General features: G+C 48.0%; 1 protein-coding gene across 1 annotated transcript in view; it reads right to left on the minus strand.

Annotated features, from left to right (window-relative positions):
* Window positions 1–539: 539 nt before the first annotated feature.
* SUSD5 (sushi domain containing 5) overlaps window positions 540–25492 on the minus strand; it is a 43376-nt gene continuing 18423 nt past the window's right edge. The window contains exons 3-5 of the mRNA XM_055558210.1: window positions 25055–25173; window positions 15570–15758; window positions 540–3434 (exon numbers count right to left, since the gene is read on the minus strand). Coding sequence (XP_055414185.1) covers window positions 2137–3434; window positions 15570–15758; window positions 25055–25173 — 1606 coding nt within the window. The 3' untranslated portion in view covers window positions 540–2136. The remainder of the gene's footprint in view (window positions 3435–15569; window positions 15759–25054; window positions 25174–25492) is intronic.

The following is a 25492-nucleotide window of genomic DNA, read 5'->3' on the forward strand; positions in this document are numbered from 1 at the left end:
GAAGTCAGGTGGCTGAGAATTAGGCTTAGAAAAGCTGGTCTTAGATCCAGCAAGTATTAAGACATTACTTTCAAGATTACTAGAGAGTCCTTTTTTAAAAAAAAAAAAATTGTGAGAGCCGAAGAATTGATGCTCTTGAACTGTGGTGTTGGAGAAGACTCTTGAGAGTCCCTTGGACTGCAAGGAGATCAAACCAGTCAATCCTGAAGGAAGTCAGTCCTGGATATTTATTGGAAGGACTGATGCTGAAGCTGAAGCTCCAATCCTTTGGCTACCTGATGCAAAGAGCTGACTCACTGGAAAAGACTCTGATGCTGGGAAAGATTGAGGGCAGGAGGAGAGGGAGACAGATGATGAGATGGTTGCATGGCATCAATGACTCAATGGACATGAATTTGAGCAAAGTCTGGGAGATAGTGAAGGACAGTGAAGTCTAACACACTGCAGTTCATGGGGTCGCAAAGAGTCAGACTCGACTTAGCGACTGAACAACCACCAAAAACTGTGATGTAACCCAGATATAAAATACACTAGGTAACTATTGGGGGAAATAATTATTTATTTTAAATATCTCAGAAGCTTTGTGTTAATGGATCCTTGCCCATCCCCCACCCCCAAGTTTTCGTGAACATTCAACATTTAGCAACCTCAAAACATGCATCATGATATACAATTGAAGTTTACGCTGTTTTAATCATTCCCTTTCTACGTGCGTTTTTACATTAATTTAGATGACACCAAATCAATAAATGGGCTTCCCAGGTGGCTCAGCAGTCAACAATCTGCCTACCAACACATGAGCCCCAGGAAATGCAGGTTTGATCCCTGGGTTGGGAAGATCCCCAGGAGGAGGAAATGGCAACCCACTCCAAGATTCTCACCAGGAGAATCCCATGGACAGAGGAGCCTAGTGGGCTACGGCCTGTGTGGTCGCAGAGTTGGACATGACTGAGCACGCACACAGGCCGCCTTCGTCCAGGGTGGAATCAGAGGACTTGCATCTCCAGCAAGTTCCCAGGTGATATCTATGCTGCTGGTCTGAGGACTGCTGTCATGAGTGAGACAAGCTGAGTCACCATAAGATGCCTGGGACGCCATGAACTGGATGCTCACCAGCCGGGGGAGCTCGCGATGCACTCAGGCTGTTTCCAGACAGCTCACAGTCGTCACGACAGGGTAAAGACTAGGTCGGCACGGATCACTTCATATTCCTTTGTAATTCCTCTGCTTCTCCATCAAGTAGGTACCCATGCTTGATATCCTAGTCCTTGGCCCTCTTTAAACATTTTTTCCCTCCTGGGTCATTCTTTCTTCCTGGCGTTCAGAGAAATGGTTAATCCTGAGAGAGGAAGCCGAGGACTGAGTTTTGTTAGTCCTGGCAAAAACTCTAAGACATTCCTAGGCACAGACTGGTCAAGGACAACCAGGCCACTGCTTCTGAGAGGAAACGGTGCTTACTGGTACAAAGCTAACCTTGTTTAAAAAAAAAAAAAAGATGGACTCACAGGACAGAGGGGACAGGGGGGTGTGTGTCCCCACCCCCCACCCCGCAACAAATGTCAGTTGTAAATTCTTTCCAATTGCAACAAACAATTTTGAAAAAATCTCAGAGTTTCTAGACTGTGTCCTGGATCTTGGCTCATTTGCCCTCAGCAACATCGCACCATTGAAAGGAAATAACTCATTGTTTTTCTTCCCTCTCCCACTCCCAACAATTAAATACCTGATCCAAAATAACGCTGCTCTCAAATACTCTGTCACGCCTATTTCGAAAATTTTAGGTTGCAGACTCATTTCTTTCTTTTAAAAAAAAAGAAGACAACAGTATGATGAAGAGGTGAATTTTGACCTCCAGCTGGAATTAGGGCCAAAGCATAGGTCTGGGATTAGGGCAACAGGGCCCAGGACAGGTGGTCCAGGGGCTGCTGACGTGTCCTGACCCCGCCCAAGCCTCCCTGCCCTGCCAGCTGCTTCCAGACCCACTGCTCAGCCTAGAAAACAAAGACCTGAGAGAAGGAAGAGCAGCCCTACTCCCCTGTTTCATGCGCTCGTGAAATGTCAGCGGTTCTCACTGTCATGGGTCACCGTTTATTTTCCTGTCCAGGGGCTTTGGGGGAACCCCCCACCCCAAGGCGGCTAGACCTTCTCCATCTCGATCTGCTGATGGTAGTGCCGAGCCTGCCGCTGGCCAACATTCAGCTTGTACACGGAGCTCTTGTGCTGGCAACTTCGGTAGCCCCACACGCCCCCCACGCCTGCCAGGAACAGCAGCAGGCACAGGACTGTGACGATCGTGGCGATGATGGGGCCTCTGCCAAGGCTGGGACACTTGCCCCCAGCGCAGGGCTCCAAGGTCGGGAGAAGCTGCTCGCTTGCACCCGGGCCGGGGACGTCCTGTCCCAGAAAGTCCTCCGACAGCAGGTACGGGAAGGTATCCTGGACAGCAGGGGCAGTGGTCTCCAGTGGGGTCTGGGTGGCCGCCGCGACAGTTGAGGGAGTAAGGTTGGGCGTCTTCTGGACGGCGGTTGTCTCGGTCTCCAGGGTAGAGCTGGTGAGTTCATAGGGCAGGGTGGACGAGGGAGGCTTCTCTGTGGCATATTTCCAGGGAACGGTTGACTGATTTCCCGTCAAGTCACCAGCCCCTTTGCCGGGACCCTCAGTTTCAGACACATTCGTGGGTCTGAGAGCCAAAGCTTCTCTGTCTAGCGTTTGAGATGGAAGAAGTGAAGTCACGTCCTCACTGGGTGTGAGGGTGGAGCCCCTGGACCGCTTCCTTTCCACAAGGGCAGGCTGGCTGGGTGTGATCAGCATGCTTTCCTCCAGCCCTACTGATCCATCCCCTTTGTCCTCCTCTTCCTCGTCTTCCTCCGCTCCTGCCTCTGTCTGCCTCCAGGCCCCGTCAGTCACGGGGTAGCCATCTAACCAGGACTCATCGCTGCTGCTCACCGTGGCGTCACTGGCCCTGCTGTCATTCCTGCCCACAGAGGGCCCCGAGGGGCCATGAGTGCTGGGGTAGATGACCTTGGTTTCCGGCTCCCCTGGGGCCAACGTGCTGCCCCTGTGGTGGTCACCAGCAGGAAGGTGCTTTCTGGCGTCATCATCCATCGCCTTTTCCCACTCAGGCTTGTGGAAGGTCCCAGCAGGAGACCAGAGCATGTCCTTCCCACTGCCTTGGGATCCTGGAAGCTCTGTGGGGACAGGGCTCCCAGCGCCCAGCAGGCCTGTGGTTGGCACAAAGGCTGTATCCTGGGCTCTGTCTTCCCTTGCCACAGGCATAGAGACCAGACGGTCCTGTTTTGGAGCCTCCTCAGAAGGTTCTCCCTGACTCCTGTCCTCCTCTGCCTCTGTGTGGGAGTCCTCCATGAGCTCTCTGAATGACACCGATCTATCATCAGGAAAATTATCTTCATAGTCAATATGTACCTCTGCCTCATCTGGAAGGAAAGAGGGAAAAGCCTCATGAGGTCCAAGGCACAGAGCCAGCATGGAACACAGGGAATAAAAAGCACAGGGGCTGGAACAAATGGAATGAAACTGTCATTCTTAGATGCTATGACTGTATCACACAGATAAACCCAAAGAACCTACATACAAACTGTTACAATTAACAGATGAGTTTATCAAGGACACTGGTTCTACAGGCAACATAAAACACCAACTGTGTCTCCATATACCAGCAATAAACAGAAAAAAATGTAAAAGATACTGTTTGCCATAGCATGTGTGTGCTCAATCTTTTAGTCGTGTCCGACCCTTTGCGACCCCATGGACTGTAGTCCACCATGCTCCTCTGTCAATGGAATTTTCCAGGCAAGAATAGTGGAGTGGGTAGCCCACCAGGCTCCTCTGTCCATGGAATTTTCCAGGCAAGAATAGTGGAGTGGGTTGCCATTTTCTGCTCCAGGGGATCACCTCCGGCATTAGCAGGCAGACTCTTTCTCACTGTGCCACCCGGGAAGCCTGACTGTCATTGCATAACCAGCCCCCCCAAATTCCAAGGAATAAATCTAACAAAAGATGTCTAAGATTTGTACATGGAATGGTACAAAGTATTTCTGAGCAAAATTAAAAGATGACTTAAGTAGTGAATGGCTATAATGGAAGTTTAATTGTTAAGCTGTCAATCTGTCCAAATTAATCATTTGAAAAGACCCTGATGCTGGGAAAGATTGAGAGCAGGAGGAGAAGAGGACGACAGAGGATGAGATGGTTGGATGGCATCACCGACTCAATGGACATGGGTTTGGGTAGACTCCGGCAGTTGGTGATGGACAGGGAGGCCTTGGCGTGCTGCAGTTCATGGGGTCGCAAAGAGTCGGACACGACTGAGCGACTGAACTGAACTGAAACTGAATAAAAATCTCAGATATTGGCAAGCTGATGCTAAAATTTATGGAAATGCAAAGGGCCAAGAAGAGACAAGGGAAAAAGAAGAGAAATGCTGTAGCAGGTATGCTACAAGATTTTAAGATTTACTACAAAACTGGAGTACTTTCAAAGACTGTGTTTGGTATTGGCACAAAGATAGACAATCAAGTTACACTAACTTTAAGAACTTCTGTTCATCAAAAGCCACCATGAAGAGCATTCAAATGCATGCCACAGATTTGAAAATAACTGCAGCACATATAACCTCTGGAGGGTTCCAGAATTTATAAAGAACTCCTACAAATCAATAATAAATAGGCAGACAAACGGTAGATACGTTGGCAAGATACTTGAATCAGCATATCACAGAAAAGGTATTGGGTCTTCCCTGGTGGTCCAGTGGTTAAGCCTCCAAATTTCCACTACAGGGGGCACAGGTTTGTTCCCTGGCTGGAGAACTAAGATCCCGCATGCCATGGATTAAAAAAAAAAAATCTAAATAATCATTATACACGTGTGAAGATGCTTAACCTCATTAGTAACAGAGAAATGCTGATCACAGCCAGAGTGAGATTCCATTATCTAGCACAAGAATGGCTAAAATTAAACAGACCGACAGTCTCTAGTGTTAACAAGGATATGAAAGTGGAAACTGAAAGTCACTGAGTCGTGTCCGACTCTTTGGGACCCCATGGACTAAACAGTCCATGGAATTCTCCAGGCCTGAATACTGGAGTGGGTAGCCTTTTCCTTCTCCAGGGGATCTTCCCAACCCAGGGATCAAACCCAGGTCTCCTGCATTGCAGGCAGATTCTTTACCAGCTGAGCCACAAGGAAAACTCAAGAATGCTGGAGTGGGTAGCCTATCCCTTTTCCAGCGGATATGACATACAGCAGTTCTCCTCCTAAGTGTGTGTGCACATAGGCACCAAAAGACATGCGCAAGCATGTTCATAATAACCAGAAGCTGGACATACTGCAAGTGGCCACTAACTGCAGAAATGACACACACATTTTGGCACACACAACATGGACTCCCACCGCCATGAAATCCTGCACAGGAGCACAAGCCTCTGGGGGCACTGGCAGCATTCAACTTCTTGACCTGTGTGGTGGCTAAATTGCTGTATTTTTTGACCATTTATTAACCTGTTCTCTTATGATTTGGACACTTTTTAATTGAATGAAAGATTCTTTAAATTCTATAGTGCTCTACAATTTTCAACAGTTTCACACACGAGTCCATAAAAGTCCATAGTGAAGATTTTATTTTTTATCCCCTCCCCCAATGTTGCTCACCCCACTCCCCTCTCCCCACTGGTAACCATTCATTTCCCTTATCTATCAGTTGGCTTTTTTTTTTTTTTTTTGCCATACTGCACGGCATGTGAGATCTTAGTTCTCCAACCAGGGATTGAACCTGCATCCCTTGCAGTGGAAGTGCACAGTCTTAACCACTGGACTGCCAAGGAAGTTCCAGTCAGCTTCTATTTTGTTTTATTCACTAGTTCATTTTATTTTTTAGATTTCACATAAGTGATATAATTGTATGTTTAACTAAATATCCGGAGAAGGCAATGGCACCCCACTCCAGTACCCTTGCCTGGAAAATCCCATGGATGGAGGAGCCTGGTAGGCTGCAGTCCATGGGGTCGCTAGTCGGACACAACTGAGGACTTCACTTTCACTTTTCACTTTCACGCATTGGAGAAGGAATTGGCAACACACTCCAGTGTTCTTGCCTGGAGAATCCCAGGGACGGGGGAGCCTGGTGGGCTGCCCTCTATGGGGTCACACAGAGTCGGACACGACTGAAGCGACTTAGCAGCAGCAGTAAAACACTCATTTGCTCATGCATTTTATTTTTCCTTATTATATTTGTTATGGTGATCCACGATTTTTTCTAAGATTTATTTTTTGGTTATGGTGGGTCTTCGTCGCTGCACGAGGGCTTTCTCTAGTTGCAGAGAGCAGGGCCTACTCTGAGGTTGTGGTGCACAGGCTTTTCATTGTGGCGGCTTCTCTTGTTGCAGAACACAGGCTCTAGGCATGCAGGCTTCGGTAGTTGCAGTTACCAGGCTCTAAGTGGTTGTGGTGCACGGGCTTAGTTGCTCCACAGCACGTGGGATCCTCCCAGGTCAGGGACTGACCCAGTGTCCCAGGCATTGCAAGGTGGACTCTTAACCACTGGACCACCCAGAAGCACAATCCGTGACCTTTGATGTTACTACTACAACTCGATGAAGGCTATTTTGTAGACACTGAACCCCCCAGCAGGTGGAAGAAGTTAACTTCATGAAGACCAGACTGTAGCCTGACATGAGCTGCCACAATTCTGAGAACTGGCCTCAAAGAAATGGGAAGCAGCCAACCCTGGAAATGAAGATTAACGGTACTTAAAACAATCAAGAAGACTCAGAGCTGACTGTGTTGTTTCTGCATGTAGCTCCTTCCTTCTGCCCACATGCCTCCCAAACTCCCCTTTAAAAGCTCCTGCCCACTGGTTGTCGGGGGTGGGGGTGGGGGGAGGAGTCAGCCTTTGGACAACACCCTACCCCTAGTTGCCGGCCTCCAAAATAAAGCAAACTTACCTTCCCACCAACCTTTTCTTTACTGGCTTTGGAGCTGCCAGCACCTGGACCCACTTTAGAGAACAGATTTCGGTGCCCACGTGAGGCTGCACTCTCGCGATATCTGGCTCCCCGGGTTTTCCTTGCGCAGAGCTGCCGCCGTGATGACGACGCTACGAGGTGTATTCGAGGAGCCGCTGCTCATGGTTCGCTGGCCCCGGGAAGGGTTTGGGGGAACGTACCTAGCAGCTGCCGAAAACCATTTGTTTCGGGGGTCCTCCATGTTTCTCCCCTGCTCGGCACTGGCTGTCATCAGCCAAGGTATTATTTGGTTCATGACAGTAGCAAAGAATGGTAAACAACCTCTGAGTCCTAGTACTGGACATAATCAATCTCAGCTAAATTCCTTTTCCCATGTAACCCACCCTATGAGCTCAAGAAGTCAAAAGGCACCTGGAATATGGGCAGGAAAGGAGCCATGTTCTCCTCCACCCTTGCTTCTTATATAGGGAACACTGGCCTAGTGTATGATGTTAGAGCTGGGGATTTGAGATGAGATGGTTGGATGGCATCATCAATTCAATGGACGTGAATTGGAGCAAACTCCAGGAGATTGTGAAGGACAGGGAAGCCTGACATGCTGCTGTCCATGGGGTTGCAAGGAGTGGGACACGACTTAGTGACTGAACTACAACAATAAGCCCACTCCTGCCTGGTGGGCCTGCCTTGACCTGGACCCTTACGGTCACTCTGAGCTCTGTGTGTATCTGTCCATCTGGAGATTCTGCCCTCAGAGCTCTCTGGGTGTAGAGCATCCCTGGACAGCAGCCTGGGGCTCAGAGCCAAGCCCTTCCTGTCTGCCGGGGCTCTCAGGTCAAGGTCTGGCTCAGAAACAGGCTCTCATTATGTCAAGCCTCAGCCACACCAAAACCTCAAATGAAGACACAGACACCAACTGTTTACAAAGAGTCTACTCATGACAAAGTATCCCAAGGCTGTTTTTCCCCTCCTGAGTAACGGTAAAGTTTTTTATTCACTGAATGTCAACCCCAAAGTCCATTCTGCCATCACGATGGGGAACACCAGCTCTTTGCCTGTCGAGGTGCTATTTCTCTCGCCTCTTTCTGCTTTGCAGTCTGAGCTCTCCGGAGCCATCCAGCAACTGTGCCCCCTCCCCTTCCCACCCCCCCAGGTTCTCCTGAAACCTGGTCTCCACAATGTCCGGCCTTCTGGTTTAGACCAACGGGTCCAGGAAATGTAAACTTCTTGGGCTCTCTTGGGAAAAATCAAATCCCTCCCTATGTGTTTATAATTAACTGTTACTTTAGGAAAACAAGACAACAGATCAATAGGAATCAGCGGTAAAAAGGGGCACCCAGGCCGTGCCTTTATCGAGGGCAGGAGTATACAAGCCGGAGCCCAGAATGCTGCCACTTTTCATGTTGTTGCGTTTCTGGAAGCCCACACATGCCTTCTTTTTTCCCCACTGGTCTTGGCTACACAGCTTTTAAAAATAGTAATTTTGAAAAAAGGCAACCAGACAAGCCAGAAATAACCACTGGTTCAATGAACTTCTGAACAAATATGGCAACATTGACAAGGCAATTCTAAATTCAGTTCAGTCTCTGGCTTTTATTCCATGAAGGAAGTCTAGAAGATGGAGAAAAACAGAAACTGAAGTTAATTTAAGAAAACAAAAGAAGGGCTTCAGAAATGAGAGAAAATAGCAAAGAAACTTGGTGAGAGAACAGCTCGTTTGTAAAGCAAGCCCTGCTCTGCCCTCATGCTTTGAGAGGCCCCAGAGAAGCACACGCAGATGCCGGAATGAGACATGCCTGGTTTTACATCTTGGCTCTGCTGCTTTCTGGCTGGCTGACATAGGAAGTCAGCGAGCCTCTCTGTCCCTCTATCGTCCCATCTGTCAGTGGGAGGTGGCTGTTTCTACTCAGACTTGTGAAGATGAGCTAGGATAAAGCAAATAAAACTCCTCTATCAGAAAGGAGCATGAGGAGGCTTGGGGAAGATGGAAATATTCTGTAATTTGGTTCTGCGGGTGGGTTCCCTTATTTAGCTAGGCCGGGTCTTAGTTGCAGCATGTGGGGTTTTTTTTTGGTTTTGACTGCACCAGATCTTAGTTGAAGCATGTGGGATCTACTTCCCTGACCACGGGTCAAACCCAGACGCCCTGCCTTGGGAGCGTGGTACCTTAGCCACTGAACCACCAGGACTTTTATATTTTAAATGGGTACCATTTCTTGTATGCAAATTAAGCCTCAAGAGAGTTGTCAAAAAACAGAACAAAAACAAAAGACAACTCCCAAGACAGAACTAACACGGGACAGGTTGGGCATTGTTTATGACAGCTCTTCCCTCGGTGCCCGGCGGGGGAGCAAGTCTCGTGGCCACAGCCGCAGCAGACCCAGGAAGGGAGCGAGACCCTCAGGCTGTCTGTTGTGGGACTCAGAGGTGGTGGGGCTGGCAGCTAAGCTTGGGGCCGCTCACTTTCTGATACCACAGAACAGAATGCACAAACAGAACCATGGAGCTTGGGGTGGAAGATCTCAAAGGCTTTTCAGAGCCTAGCAGATATCCTTTGTCAGGGCAAGTTTTAGAGGAGAAGTGAAGTGTTAGTCACTCAGTCATGTTGGACGCTTTGTGACCCCATGGACTGTATATAGCCCGCCAGGCTCCTCCGTCCATAGGATTCTCCAGGCAAGAATACTGGAGGGGTTGCCATTCCCTTCTCCAGGGGATCTGCCCAATCCAGAGATTGAACCTGGGTCTTCTGCATTGCAGGCAGATTCTTTACTGTCTGAGTCACCAGGGAAGCCACCTTTAAAGGAGAAACATGGGGTAAATCAGAGAGCAAGGGTCTATGAGTCTCCCCCATCCTGGGGTGTCTATCTGGTGCTACTCTGCAGAGGCCATGGGACCACAGGGTGCTGAGTCAGGAGACGGCAGGAGCCACCAGGGAAACCATAGGGCAGCAGTGTCAGAGGCAACGAGTGGCCAGGACAGCGAGTAGGGAACAGTCAGTGTGCCCTGGAAACTGCACATGGCCCTGTGATCGTGTGGCCAGGGGCAGCCACTTGGCGTGGTGGGAGGTCAGAGGCTGTCCCTAGGGTACCAGTGGCCAGAGATGGATATGGCCTTGAAGACTGTATGGGACTTGGTATAATAAAAAGCCCAAGGAAAACCCAACATAACATGGAAATCTGCACACACAGGTAAAGCACAAAGCACTGGGACTTTTGTATGATGAGGGCACTAACCAATTATAGTCAGATACTGAGCATGTAGCTCTGAGAACACTGGGCTTCCCTGGTGGCTCGGTGGTAAAGCATCCGCCTGCAGTGCAGGAGACCCGGATTTGATCCCTGGGTTGGGAAGATCCCCTGGAGAAGGGAAAGGCAACCCACCCCAGTATTCTTGCCTGCAGAGTTCCATGGACAGAGGAGCCTGGTGGGCTACTGTCCCTGGGGTCACAAAGAGTCAGACACGACTAAGCGACTAACACTGAGAACATTAGAGAGGTATGACGGATGTTCTGTGCTACCCAACTGGGAACGTAAACTAAGAAGATGTGTGGATTCAGATAGAAGGGGAAACAAAATGGCCAGACCCAACCCTGGACTCTAGGACCCCAAACTAGAGAAATACTAACACAGAGAAGGGAAAAAATGGCAGTTAAGCCCCCACGCTTCAGGTTGACGGTCAAGGCTGAAGTCCCTGTGCTTCAGTGAGAGACTCACCATCACCACTCGAGGCTGGACCTTAATGTCACAGTGAACGGACAACCTGGGTGGCTGGTGTGTGGCTGAGGCACCCTCCTGCACCAGCTACTGTCTGACCCCTCTGGGTGGATGTGCCCCTGTGCATTCACGCCTGCTCACCATTTAGTTCAGTTCAGTGCTCAGTCATGTCCAGCTCTTTGTGACCACATGGACCGCAGCACACCAGGCTTCCCTGACCATCACCAACTCCCAGAGCCTGCTCAGAATCATGCCCATCAAGTCGGTGACCACCATTACAAAGTTTAAATTTCATCACGCCCATTCATGCAGTCCCCACGTTACTAATGGATTAAAAAAAATTTTTTTTAAACATCTGCTCTACTGAACTGATGCCTTAATAAGCTACAGCTGCCCTTCCTCTAGAGCACTGCCCTTGAAGGAATGGGAGCCTTAATTACAAGCCACCTGATGCCTGCAGTTCAGGAGACACAGGTTCGATTCCCTGGTCAGGAAGATCCCCTGGAGAAAGGAATGGCAACTCACTCTAGTATTCTTGCCTGGAGAATTCCATGGGCAGAGGAGCCTGGCGGGCTACAGTCCATGGGGTAGCACAGAGTTGGACATGACTGAGTAACACTTTCATTTTGCCCTCCATGGACAGCAGCCTGCAGCCAATGACAGACTAGAACAGAGGAACTCCGGCCGGTCCCCTTGCTTCCAAGTGGGACCAACCCAAGGTGCAATTCATGCTCCCTAGCTCCCCAAGGGATCAGGCAAGGCAAGAATCCACCTGAGACCGCATCCTTAACTCCTCCCCTCTCACCTACCCTGCCTGCCTTACTCCCCCCTCTACAAGCCATCTCCGTGTGAATAGGCTCTGCTTTTACAGAATCTAACTCAAGTCTTCAACATGCTCAAACAATGACAAATTTGAGTGAAACAGTCTTCATAGTAGCCCGGAGCCTCCAAGCCCTTAGAATCTCTGAGACCAAAGGCACCTGAGCTCCAGGTTCTTTTAACACTTGACCTCCAAGGTTCCTGAGCCTTGAGGCTGTCTGGATCTGGAGAGGTTGTGAGGGGAATAAAGGGCAGGAACCTCTGGAGCAAGTTCTGCCATAGGGCTTGGAGCGGGCTCCAGCAGCTCACAGGGAACAGAGGAAATGCTTTTTGGTGGGGGCTCTGATGTGTAGGGAGGGGTACTGGCTGAGCTCAGGGCAGAGGTGACACGTGCTCCCTGGGGAGGTGAGACAGCAGGGCGATAGGTCTGCAGGGCCTGGGAGCCACACGTTAAAAAGTCACCAGCTGATTGCCCACGGGGTCTCCCCTGAGTCATAAAGCCACACGGGCCATGCCTTTCTGGAAGGATCAGCGGCTGTCTCCAGAATCTGAGACGCCTGCTGGCAGCGACTAATTTCTCACCCAAGTATTAGACAGCTAGAGTTACTGCCTGCTTTGACTGTCTGTTGTACAGGGGGCTAGAGTCAATAATGCATAGGGAAACAAGGCCAGCATCACACAAATCTTTACATCCTTCAGTGAGGGGGCCTAATACCCTCCTCCATCAGCACAAGAGTGAAAGGGAAAGAAGGACCCTTGATGTTGCTGTTCAGTCGCTCAGTCATGTCTGACTCTTTGCAACCCCATGGACTGCAGCACACCAGGCTTCCCTGTCCTTCGCCATCTCCCAGAGCTTGCTCAAACTCACGTCCATTGAGTCAGTGATGCCATCCAACCATCTCATTCTCTGTTGCCCAGTTCTCTTCCTGCCCTCAATCTTTCCCAGCTTCAGGGTCTTTTCCAATGAGTCAGCTCTTCAGAACAGGTGGCCAAAAGATTGGAGCTTCACTGGGCTCCACTGGGCTCAGACCATATCACAGGTCCTGTTCTGAGTGATGTGCTTCCCATCTTAGAATAACAGCAGCAAGGAGGCAGACAAAACAAAACCACCTCGCCTCCTTGCTGGGCGCCTGATCCTCCTCCAGCTCCACCCTTTGCGCCCCACCCCACCCACGTCCTCCTGGTGAACAGCAGTAGTTGTCTGCCTTGGCTCTCTTCCTCCCTCCAGCTTGTTCCTGTGTTCACTGCAGCGCTGCCTAGGTATATTCCATGCCTCAGATACACGCTGAAAACACGAGGCTTCCAGAATCTTCTTATACTTGGAAGCCAGTGTACACTTTTTAGCTTCCATGGACTGGATCTGTACATCCTTTGAGCACTTCTTCCACCTGGGAACATACACTTCCTTTAAAATTCCACCTACGAAACCTCGTTTTCCAGCTTTCCCTTTTACCTCATCATCTATGGCTTTTCTGTCTTTTCTAAGGCACTCAGTTTACTAGTTATCTTTAGGGTTGGGACAGTTTTGCTCAATCTTGATTACACAGTAGCTCGGACCCTGCCCGATGAAGGGAGGGGGAGAGAGTGAAGGAATGAATGGCCGGTCGGTCGTACAAAGCATGCTGTTGTTCAAAGTCAGACACAACCAACTCCAAAATCCGGTTTGGTCCACCCTCCCCAAGATGACTCCTTTCCAATTTGAAAAAGTTCCTTAATCAAAACAGTTCATTGGAAAAATGGACAAGTAAAGGTGGAGTCAAATAGCTGGTGACAATGTTCTTGTAACACACACTTGCAGTGAGCGATACTGAAAACCATAACGGTCTGTATGTTCAGCCAAGTGTAGAAATCAAAATTCCTGACCAGCAACTGAAAGCTCCAACAACTCGGCTTTGCGGTGAGAAAATAAACACCGTTTCAGACACACAAGACCTGCATTTAGTGCTCATTCTGCTGGAGCCAGTAAACAGCCCGTTTGCATGGTGGGTGTGGCTCGTGGGATGATGCAGCGTCAGAAATGCAGCCAGCTCACTCACACCTCGGGGTGAGCTCGGGTCTGCTTTGAGGGGACACCCTCAACAAACAGGAAGTCAGGCCTTCAGCCTGATTTTTCTCGGACAGGTGAATCCATTAGGACTTCTGGAGCTCCTGCCTGCCAGAAGACACCAGCGACCGAGGAAAGTGCTGGGAAATGGCTCAAACTGTGTTTCAAGGACTTGTCCCAGTCTGTCACTTTGTTACGAGTATGTGACAAGCAAGTAGGAAGGTTTTAGAAGTTTTTGTAACAATTTGATGGGGGAATTTTATGTCTATTTTTATTTATATCTGGAATATCTTTGCTTTAGTTTTATGCTAATTCATTTTTATTGCACTTTACCAAAACCTGTCAGTCTATAATAATTAAAAAACAAAAATCTGTTTAAAAATTGCACACAGAAAAAAAAATTTAAAGTTGCACAGAGTTTGAGACAACAACGACAAAATCTCAGTATTCATCAAAAAAATACTCCAAGGGGAAAAACATAAGCCACAGAGTGAGAGAGAAAATTTTAACACATAAAGGTTTATGTAAAGAAGAAATCCTACATAATATGCGTGTTAGTCCCTCAGCCGTGTCCAACTCTTGGAGTCGGACTATAGTAGCCTGCCAGGTTCCTCCATCCATGGGATTCTCCAGACAAGAATACTGGAGTGGGTTGCCATGCCCTCCTCCAGGGGATCTTCCCTACCCAGGGATTGAACCTGGGGACTCCTGCATTGTAGGCAGATTCTTGACCATCTGAGCCACCAGGAAGATGCCTAATCAAGTCAATCAGAGAAATGGGCAAACACGTTGGACAGAGGTTCTGCTGAGGAAACACTGATCATGCTCCATCAGCATGTGATAAGTGCTTGGGTAGAGAAATGGACCTGACGGAGCAGTCACCAGCTTAGCAGAAAGGTAGGAAGTCTCACGGTCCTGAAGCTTGGTGAGGATGCTTAAGCAGAACTCTTTCACACAGCTGGTGGGAGAAGAAAATGGTCAAAACCCTTTGGAAAACTCTGGCAGTGTCCACAGAAGCTGGACACCCACCTATCCCCTAGGCAGCCACGCCTCTCCCAAAAGCCAACAGAAAGGTGTTCAGGTGTGAAATGAATGATGTAGATGGGAAAGATCATGGCAGCGTAAGCTTGTGACGATCAGAACGTGAGAACAAGGCAAATGACCATCAGCAGAAGCCATGGGCAGCAGGTTCACACTGTGGAGAGTGAACTGCAATGAACACAACAGACCACAGCTCAGGCCGCAACAGGGGTGAAGCTCACAGACAGGACAGCACCCCAGTCTCATCACGGTTCTGCCGCGTGATCTGCTGGGCATCCTGGGGACAAACTACCCTATAAATTCAGTAGCATCGTGGGGGGTGCTGGAGTCCTCCCCCTCTATAGAGCCAACTTCCGCCTGGTACTCAGATGTCATGGGGGCATCAGGAAGGTGGCCCTGAAGGAGTCCTGGGGAGAGAGGAGACCTGTGAGGTCAGGGAGCAATGCAGGGTCAGCATGAGGTCCATGGTGCAGGAGTCACAGGAGAGAGAGAGAAATTTAATTCGCTGGGAGAATTCCCAAGGGGCTGGGCAGGGGTGGGATGCAGAAGACTTACCCCCCTCTCCAGGTAAATGCTGATGAGGGAATGGGGAACGTCTCGGAGAGTCAGATCAGGTTTCAGGAGCTCTGCCCACCAGGAGTCTTTTTAGCCTCAGCTATAATTTCATTCAGGCTTCCCTGCTGGCTCAGGGGTAAAGAATCCCCCTGCCAATGTGGGAGACTTGAGTTCGATCCCTGGGTTGGGAAGATCCCCTGGAGGAGGAAATGGCAACCCCCTCCAGTGTTCTTGCCTGGATTATGGACACCAGAGCCTGGCGGGATACAGTCCATGGGGTTGCAAGAGTTGGACACGACTTCGCTACTAAACCATCACCACCATATAATTTCAGTCAGACACAAGGGGCAGCGTAGGGGGCAGAGCAAGGCCACAGGGGAGCCGTCCACACAGCGGTCATGGAGTTGCCTTCCTGCTTACCTTTCCCGCAGGCCTGGACCAGCCCGTACCACTCCCCGCAGCTGTCGCACAGCAGGGTGAAGGCCGTTTCGCGCTGGCCGGTCACATGGCCCGGGGCGCACACGTACAGCAACTCATCCCCCATCTCCAAGCCGGTGCGGCCCTGCAGGATGGTGTGTGGGAACGAGGGCGGGTCTCCACAGGGCTTCTCTGCAGACAAGGAAGCACAGTAAGTTTCCCCAAACTCTGCAGAACTTTTTCAGCCTGAGAGAAATAAAAAACTGAAAAAGCGACCCCCTCTTCCCTCATGGGTGCCGCCTGTACCCTAAACGGAGATCGCCTTCACCCTGGCATCCCCCACCCTGGTCGAGTGCCTGGCACAGATGAAGCACTCAGTACTCGTTGACTGAATTGTGTGTGATCTGATGTAGCTTTGTATTTTTAAACTGCCAGGCAACAGGACCAGAGGCAATGCCCAGGAGCAAGTTCCTTTTTGCCTTATTTACATAAATCGTAGATGCTCTTTGACAAATACTAAACTGTTACAGACTATACAAGTTGCCTCTCCCTTCCCCCAACCTTCACCCTGATGATAACACTGCTACCCGTTTGGTTTTTACAAATAAACGCAGATACAGATATAAAGGGTTTCCTAGGGAGCGCTAGCAGTAAAGAACACTTCGGCCAATGCAGGAGACTAAGAGAAGCAGATTCAATCCCTGGGTTGGGAAGATCTCCTGGAGTAGAAAATGGCAACCCACTCCAGTATTCTTGCCTGGGAAATCCCATGGACAGAGGAGCCTGGGCAGGCTGCAGTCTATGGGGTCGCAAAGAGTCATACAGGACTTAGTGACTCAACAACATTTATATTACAGCACACACGAAGACAGTTATATATGTGTATGTGTCTGTGCATCTACGTGTGTGTGTGTGTGTGTGTGTGTGCTTAGTCCTGTCTGACTCTTTGCAACCCCACGGACTGCAGCTTGCCAGGCTCCTCTGCCCGTGGGATTCCCCAGGCAAGAATACTGGACTGGGTTGCCATGCTCTCCTCCAGGGGATCTGCCCAACCCAGAAATCAAACCCACGTCTCCTGCATTGGCAGGTGGATTCTTTACTGCTGAGCCATTGGGGAAGCCCATAAATGGGTTAGATCGATCACTGCAGATGGTGACTGCAGCCATGAAATTACAAGACGCTTGCTCCTTGTAAGAAAAGCTATGACTAAACTAGACAGCATATTAAAAAGCAGAGACACTACTTTACCAACAAAGGTCCATCTAGTCAAAGCTATGGTTTTTCCAATGATCATGTATTGATGTGAGAGTTAGACTATAAAGAAAGCTGAGTGCCGAAGTATTGATGCCTTTGAACTGTGGTATTGCAGAAGACTCTTGAGAGTCCCTTGGACTGCAAGGAGATCCAACCAATCAATCTTACAGGAAATCAGTTCTGAATATTCACTGGAAGGACTGATGCTGAAGCTGAAACTCCAGTACTTTGGCCATCTGATGTGAAGAACTGACTCATTGGAAAAGACCCTGATGCTGGGAAAGATCGAAGGTGGGAGGAGAAGGGGACGATAGAGGATGAGATGGTTGGATGGCATCACCGACGCAACGGACATGAGTTTAAGTAAGTCCCGGGAGTTGGTGATGGACAGGGAAGCCTGGTGTGCTGCAGTTCATGGGGTCGCAGAGTCGGACACGACTGAGTGACTGAACTGAACTAAATATCTATTACTGAGTCCCTGCTTTAAAAAAAAAATAAACGAATTTTTGGAGCTGGTTTAGGTTCACAGCAAAATTGAGTGGAAGGTACAGGTACAGAGATTTCTCCACCGGGCACACCATGGACCACAGGGATATGTTCATTGCGATTGATGAGCATCCAGTGACATGTCTTTATCACACACAGTCCATGGTTACCTGTGGGCTCACTTTTGGTGTTCCACATTCTATGGGTTTTGAGAAATGTGTAATTACATATATCCACCACTGTAGTATGACACAAAATAGTTTCACTACCCTAAAAACCCTCTGTGCTTCATCTGTTCGTTGCTCATAACTCCGGGCAACCATCAATCCTTTCACTGTCCCCATAGTTCTGCTCTCTCTAGAATGTCATGTAGTTGGAATCATATAGTAGGTAGCCTCTTGAGACTGGCTTCTTTCCATTTCATAATATGCATTTAAGTTTCTTTCATGTCTTTTCATGGCTTGATAGCTCACTTCTTTTAATAATTGATTCTTATTTATTCACTTATTTGGCTGTGCCAGTCTTAGTTGTGGCATGTGGGATCTAGTTTCCTGACCAGGGATCAAACCCAGGCCCCCTGCCTGGGGAGCACAGAATCTTAACCACTGGACCACTAGGGAAGTCCCCTCATTTCATCTGAGCACTGAATGATATTCCATTGACTGGCAGTGCCATGGTTTATTTATCCATTCACCTATCAAAGAGACATCATTGTTCCTTCCAAGTTTCAACAATTATGAAAATTACCAAAATTATGAAATTGTCAAATTATGAAAATTGTCAAAAATGCTATAAACATCCATGTACAGGTCTTTTGCAAATAACTTCCGCAGTCTGTGGCTTGTCTTTTCATTCTCTTGATAGTCTTTTGCAAAGCATAAGTTTTTAATTTTAAGGGAGTCCAGCTTATCAATGATTTCTTTCATGGATTGTACCGTTGGTGTTGTACTGAAAAGCCATCACCATACACATGGTCTCTAGGTTTTCACCTGTCTTATCTTCTAAGAGTTTTGTAGTTTTGCATTTTACATTTAGGTCCATGATTCACTTTGAGTTAAACTTTGTGAAGGTGTGAGGTCTGGGTCTAGATTCTTTTCTTTTGTATGTGGATGTTCAGTTGTCCCAGCATCTATATTTAAAAGACTATTTTTGCTCCATTGTATTGCTTTTGCTCCTTTGTCAAAGATCAGTCAACTACATTTATGTGGGTCTATTTCTGGGCTATTGGTTTCCACTGATATTTGTCTTTTCTTTCACCAGTACCACACGGTCCTGGCTTCTGCATCTTAATGCAAGTCTTGAAGTTGTCATGTCAGTTCTTCACCCTTGTTCTTCTTCAATAATGAGTGAACTACTCTGAGTCTTTGTTTCTCCTTACAAATTACAGAATTAGTTTGTTCATATCCACAAAGTAACTTGCTTAGAATTATGACTGAGATTGCACTGAATCTATGGATCAAGTTGGGAACCCTAACTACGATAGGATTATCTGGGCTGCCCTCTGCAGCCTCCTCAGACTTGCCCAGCAGGGATGGGTGCCCTCAGGGATGTTCCAAGCCCAGTGCATTCTCTGAAGCACCAGGACAAGGGCTCACCCAGAGCTCGTCTCCCCGGAACCACTGTTCTCTCTGTCTGCAAGGTCCTCGTCTGCTCCAGCGGTTCTGTGTGTGCAGTGTCCTCTTCTCCTTTGCCTAACCACAATCCCCAGGAAATTCCACCTCAACTGCCACCACCTCAGGAAGTCTCCCTAATTATCCTGCTCCTTTGTGTCATTCGGCTCTTACTTGTTATACACTGTCAACTCCTTGAAGGGTGAAAAAGTTCCTATCTCTATCTGTCTATCCATTCATCTTTCTCTCTAATTATCCATTCATCCATCCATCCAGCCATCACCTGTCATCTATCTATTCATCCATTCATCTATCTCTCCATTCATCTATCCATCCAGCCAACAATCCATCTATCTTCAATTTATCCATTCATCTATCTACCTATCATCTATCTATTCATTTATCCATCCATTCATCTATCTCTCTGTCCACTCAACCATCCACCCATCTATCCATCCATCCAACAGTCCGTGTGTCTGTGTATCTATCTATCCATTGAAAGCACCTATAAGTCTGAGCGCTGCTTTGCATTACCCTAGACAAATAAATTAACAATTTGCCAGTGCCAACTGGTAATGAGTATAGAATTCTCCACACTCCCTGGGGAGACCCTAAACTGGATAAGTTCTATCAGCTGCTCAAAGTATTGTGATTTTTTGATCTCAGTCTCCCATCACCACTGGAGAATTTCCCCAAAGCCCACCTGGAGGCACAGCCCTTCCTGCAGGCAGACCTGGGAATTAGCTGTTCTCCAAAATTCTTGCTTGGCCTGAGAGGTGAGCATTCAGTTCTCTGTCTGAAGACATAAAAGAAGAGATCATTCCATTTCTGTTTTTATGCGAAATACAGGCAGGAGTAGCGTGCGCAGGGGAAGGTGGAATACAGTGCTAAGAGAATGAGGTGGGCTGGTGGAGAGAGCAGCCAGGCCAGCCCTAGTTTGGAGGGGGAGAAAGAGAAGCACACCCCAAGGAAGCCTTGGGATGCAACAGGGAGAAGGCGAGAGGGGACTTGAATCCTCCAGACCCCACACCGTTGACCGCACAAACAAGCTGCCAAGAGAAGCAAAGCCGGAGAACCCAAGTGGAGGCAGCTCATTTAATCAGCATCCAGTTAGTTAAAAATAACTTCCCTTATTAGTTTAAGTGAGATCACCACAGGGCTGGAAATTCACTGTCAGTGAAACACAAATACTAGAAGGAAACAGAAACGTCTACATTCATGGTGAGCTTTGGTTCAGAAAAAGACACACAGGAGGAAGCTGCCTGCACGTGTCACAGGCTCTGTTTGCCTTCCGGGCTTGTGAGGCACATGTCTGCCGTTTTTGGAGCGAGCACCCTTCATTCTCCCTGTCTTGCTGAGAAGAAGTGGCAGCCTAGGGCCAAGTGTCGTGAAGTATCTTTAGGAAAAAGGCAACCTTTAGAGGTGACGCTGCACCCGGGCTCTACTGAACTAGACCTCGCGTGCACTCCCAGGAGCCTCTTCTCGCTTCCCACCACCTTCCTTTGGCACACAGCTTTCCCTTGTTTTTGATTTTTTGTTTTTAACTGCAGTACAGTTGGCTTACAATGCTGTGTTAGTTTCTGGCGTCCAGCCAAGTGATTCCGTGATGTATACACACATATATATACAAACGCACACATAATAGTCTGTATGTGCTAATAACCCCTAATTTACCCCTCTCCCATCCCTCTTCCCCTTTGGTAACCATGGGTTTGTTTTCTATGTCTGAGAATCTGTTTCTGTTTTGTAAATAAGCTCATTTGTATCAAAGTTTAGATTCCACATATAAGTGATATCATATGGTATTCGTCTTTCTCTGTGTGACTTACCTCGCTTAGTATGATAATCTCTTGTTGACTGTCTACAAGGTTCCAACCAGGGAAAAGTGGGGGGCCATATGGGAGTGGTTTACATGCTCTTTCTAAAGGGCCAAAGGCAGAGGATCAGGGACAGAGCTCTCTGAGGAAAACTTGGGGAACCCATCCTGCTTTCCTGGAAAGGCCAAGAGACAGCAGCCCTGTGACCCCAATCCCGCCTCAGCATGCATTCCTGAGCCCCCTTCATCACCCATCTGCAGCCTCCTCTGAGGTCAGGGCCTGTTAGAACAAGATCCCAGATTTTCCCACCTAAGTCTCTCCCTGTTGATCTGGAGGTGATGGGGGTGGGCAGGCTAGGCTCCAGAAAATTGCCCTGGGGTGTGGGGCTCAGGCGCTGTGATTCAAAGATCCCCAGACGGGGCTCACTCTGCTAAAGCGGCAGCAGTCCTCACATAAGCTGACAGGCGTCATGAATTTGCTTCAGTTTTGTTTTTTTGGTTTTGCTTTCTTTTGTGCTTCCCTATTGTTTTTGTTGTTTTGGGAGGAGTATGTAGACCTTTTGAGGGGAAATTTTCATTTACATATAACCGCAAAGTTACAGAAAAATTCTAAGAATAAGGAACTCCCATAAATGCTTTATCCAGATTTACTAATGTGTTTTCATTCTGTGCCATTTGCTTTATTATTCTCTAGATAGATATAGATATGTATATAGATATCTATATATAGAGAAAATATATATCATACATACCTACACACATACATATATGTGTAGGCTTTGTTGTTCAATTGCTAAGTCATGTCCAACTCTTTGTGACCCCATGGATTGCAGCATATCAGGCTCCTCTATCCTCCACTATTTCCTGGAGTTGCTCAAATTCATGTACATTGAGTTGGTGATGCTATCTAACTGTCTCATCCTCTGCTGCCCCCATCTCCTTCTGCCTTCAATCTTTCCAGTATCAGGGTCTTTTCCATTGGGTCACCTCTTTGCATCAGGTGGCCAAAGTTTTGGGGCTTCAGCTATATTATCAGTTCTTCCAATGAGTATTCAGGGTTGATTTCCTTTAGGGTTGACTGGTTTGATCTTCCTGCTGTCCAAGGGACTCTCAAGAGTCTTCTCCAGCACCGCAATTCGAAAGCATCCATTCTTCGGTGTTGAGACTTCTTTATGGCCCAACTCTCACATCCATACATGACTACTGGAAAAACCACAGCTTTGACTAGATGGACTTTGATCGGCAAAGTGATGTCTCTGCTTTTTAAGACACTGTCGAGGTTTCTCATAGCTTTCCTTCCAAGGAGCAAGCATCTTTTAATTTCAAGGCTGCATGATTGTGTATGTATACATGTATAAATATGTATATATGTGTATCTGTAATTCCTTTCTCAACCACCTGAGAATTATTTGTAGATGTGATGTCCCTTTGTCCCCAAAAACCTTAGTACACGTTTCCAAGAACAAGGATATTCTCTTGAGTAACTGCAGTATAGTTACCAAATTAGAGAACTTAAGCCCCGACACAACACTACTATCTAATTCATAATCCATACTCAGACTTCATCAATTCTAGCTGTTTCCGCTGATCCAGGATCACAGACTGCATTTTGTTGTCAAGTCTTTTTAGCCTATTTTAATTCAAAACAGTTGCCTAGCCCTTCTTTATCTTTCTCACCCTTGACGTTTTTGGAAAGCGTGTAGACCAGTCGTTTTGTATAATGGTTCTCCGTTTGAGGCTGGTTACTGTTCCTTCATGATCAGATTCAAGGCATGCATTTTTGGCTACTGAAATCAAGTTGTGCTCCTCAGAGTGCAAGATATCAGGAGACACATCTCATCGGTTTGACAGGAACCCGGTTTTAGAGTCACGCTCATGGGTTTTAACTTGGTGCCCTATAGGATGTGAACAGGTATCTCCAACCTCTGGCTTCTTCCTGCACCATAGCTGTGGACAGCGAGGCACACATTCACAGACACACAACCTGTTGGAAGGCCTGTGAGGTGGAAGGCCCAGGATTTCCTTTTGGATGGTGCGGAACATGTGGTTGGATGATAGTGGCCCCCATCACCCCAGTCAACAGCCAGCCAATGTCCAGAAGCAAGGCCCCCACCCAGCAGTTGATGGTGGACTCATGAATAAGCCCGGCTGAGCCCAGCAGAGAAACACAGACTGCTGTCTCCCCACCCCCCAAGCAGTGGACTAAACAAAGGGTTTTTGCTTTAAGCCACTATATTTATGGATGGTATGCTGCTGCTGCTGCCAGGTCGCTTCAGTTGTGTCCGACTCTGTGCGACCCCATAGACAGCAGCCCACCAGGCTCCTTTGTCCCTGGGATTCTCCAAGCAAGAATCCTGGAGTGGGTTGCCATTTCCTTCTCTCATGGATGGTATGTTCCACAGCAAAGGATAGCAGATACCCTTTGTTCATCGGGGGAAAAAGCTCAGACTCAGAAGCCCTGCATGTCCATTGAGATCACGAAAGAAAGAAGGTCACACTGCCTTTCTTTCAGCTCTGTCCTGTCTCCCTCAGAGATCTGAACCTCTGCCTCGGTTTGAGATTCAAAGGATCATTTTCATTTACTTATGCGGTTTAAAAACAAACCACGGGTATTGTTCTCCCCAGACCTTTCCAGGGCATGTCGTTCAGTCATTGGACTGCAGTCAACAGATGTAGAGTCTTTTCTGGAGGGAGATGCCATAGCAGCAGAGAAATCTACCACCAAGACACATCTAACAGGCACCAGCCAGGGCTGTAGGGTTCACTGTGGCTCTTTTTTTAAAAATACATGTATGTATTTATTTATTTGGCTGTTCCAGGCCTTAGTTGAGGCACACAGGATCTTTAGTTTTGGCTTGTGAACTCTTAGTTGTAGCATGTGGGGTCTAGTTACCTGACCAGGGATCCAACTGGAGCCCCCCGCATTGAGAGTGCTGAGTCTCAGCCACTTGACCACTAGGGAAATCCCCTCTGTGGCTCTTTGCTTTGTCAACTCCTCTGACCCCCTTCTCTGAAGACTGGGATTTGGTGCCTCTGGGATGCAGCCTGAGGGTTTGTATTTCTAATATGTTCATCTGGTATTGCTCACCATCAAAGAGCTTTGGGAAACTGCATTAGTGAAGTATTTCTCCAACTTGGGTTACGTCTTATAACCACTGAGTGCGTGCGTGCATGCTAAGTCGCTTCAGTTGTGTCCAACTCTATGCGACCTGCCAAGCTCTTCTCTCCATGGGATTCTCTGGGCAAGAATATTGGAGTGAGTTGCCATGTCCTTCTCCAGGGGATCTTCCTGACCCAGGGATTGAACCCGCATCTCTTAACATCTCCTGCACTGCCAGGCAGGTTCTTTACCACTAGAGCCAGCTGGGAAGCCCTGGGGAAGCTTTGAAAAGCCCCAACGTCCACAGCCTTTGTATCTGAATCTCTAGGGCTGGCCCTCAGGCCTCAGTATTTAAAACTTCCCAGGTGAGAACACCGTGCAGCCAGGCAGTAGCCGTGGTGATGTCTATGACTGATGAGTAAGCAGCTTGCTTTCTCCCGCTGTGCACGGACATTCCCTTTCAGTGGTATGAATTTCTGACCGTGAAGGTGTACTTTTCCCAGGGCTCATGATACGCTGCCCTGGAGACTCCTTTATGGTTTTCTCCTCATCGTTCAGCTGATTTCCCATAAGAAAGTTGAATTTTCCTTTCTAGGAGAAGTTTCCTAAATCCTATAAATTTCCTTTCAGGGAAAAAGTGTTTTTTTTTTTTCCTTTGTAGAAAAATTTTCACCATGAAGGCAGATTGAAGGGCAAGCAGTATCAGCAGCTGTAGCAGATGCTGTCAGGGGTCCATGGACAGGGGCTCTAGGTAGGCATCTGTGCATCTCTGTTGGAGGTTGGCTTGCCTATTGGAACGCTTTGTGTGAGTACACTGAAATCCAGAAAAGTCTGGGAATTTACAGCTCCCTGAAGTAGCCCTTACCCAGTGACTGACAGAAGCAGTGGTATAAATAGCCCTGCTCTCTCACTCCTGATCTGGAATCCCATGATGACCTGTGGTCACTGTCTCCAGAGAGCCCCTGCAGGACCGCACCAGAGTTACTCCTCACCTACACCCACCTCCCAACCCCTGTGGACACTGATTAGCGCCCCCACTTCTGGCCCCCTTCCTTTCCCTGTCCGCTTCCCCACTGCCCTGCTGGCTTTTCTTCAGAAGACTTCCTAATTCATGATGTTCAGTGAATCCTCATCGTAAAGTTGGCTTCTAATAGAACACAACCTAAAGGTCAACCCCCACAAGCACACCCTCCAAAACCTTTACAGAGGCTCTGGCACTGACCTTCATCCTTAATACACAGCGCGTTGTACGTGCCCCCAGGAACGGGGCTGCTTTCCACCCTCACATCCACAGCTCGCATGGTTTGCTGCTCACCCCTCCGCTCGCTGCACACAGTTGTCCTGAAACAGACAAAGAAGACAGTGGGTTAGAAGAGCTAACCAAAACTGGGAAAGAATTCTCCTCTGCCATCAGCTCTGAATCAGCAGATATTTTTCTGATTCAGGAGTTTGGGCTGAAAGTATCAATACTCTTCCCAGAGATCGGTCTAAAAGCAGGAAGTTGTAGGTGATGCTTGAGTTCAGGTCACATAAATTGATTCAAGTTTCAGATAAAATACATTGCTGATCTCTTCCAGTATATGCTTGGTTTTTATTTCATAAAATTCTGCTCCTTATTAGTTCCCTTCTTTTGGGAAGATAGGTTTGTTTTGCTGTTCTT

Source organism: Bubalus kerabau, chromosome 20 (assembly GCF_029407905.1).
Source record: "Bubalus kerabau isolate K-KA32 ecotype Philippines breed swamp buffalo chromosome 20, PCC_UOA_SB_1v2, whole genome shotgun sequence".
In the NCBI taxonomy this organism is placed as follows: Eukaryota; Metazoa; Chordata; class Mammalia; order Artiodactyla; family Bovidae; genus Bubalus; species Bubalus kerabau.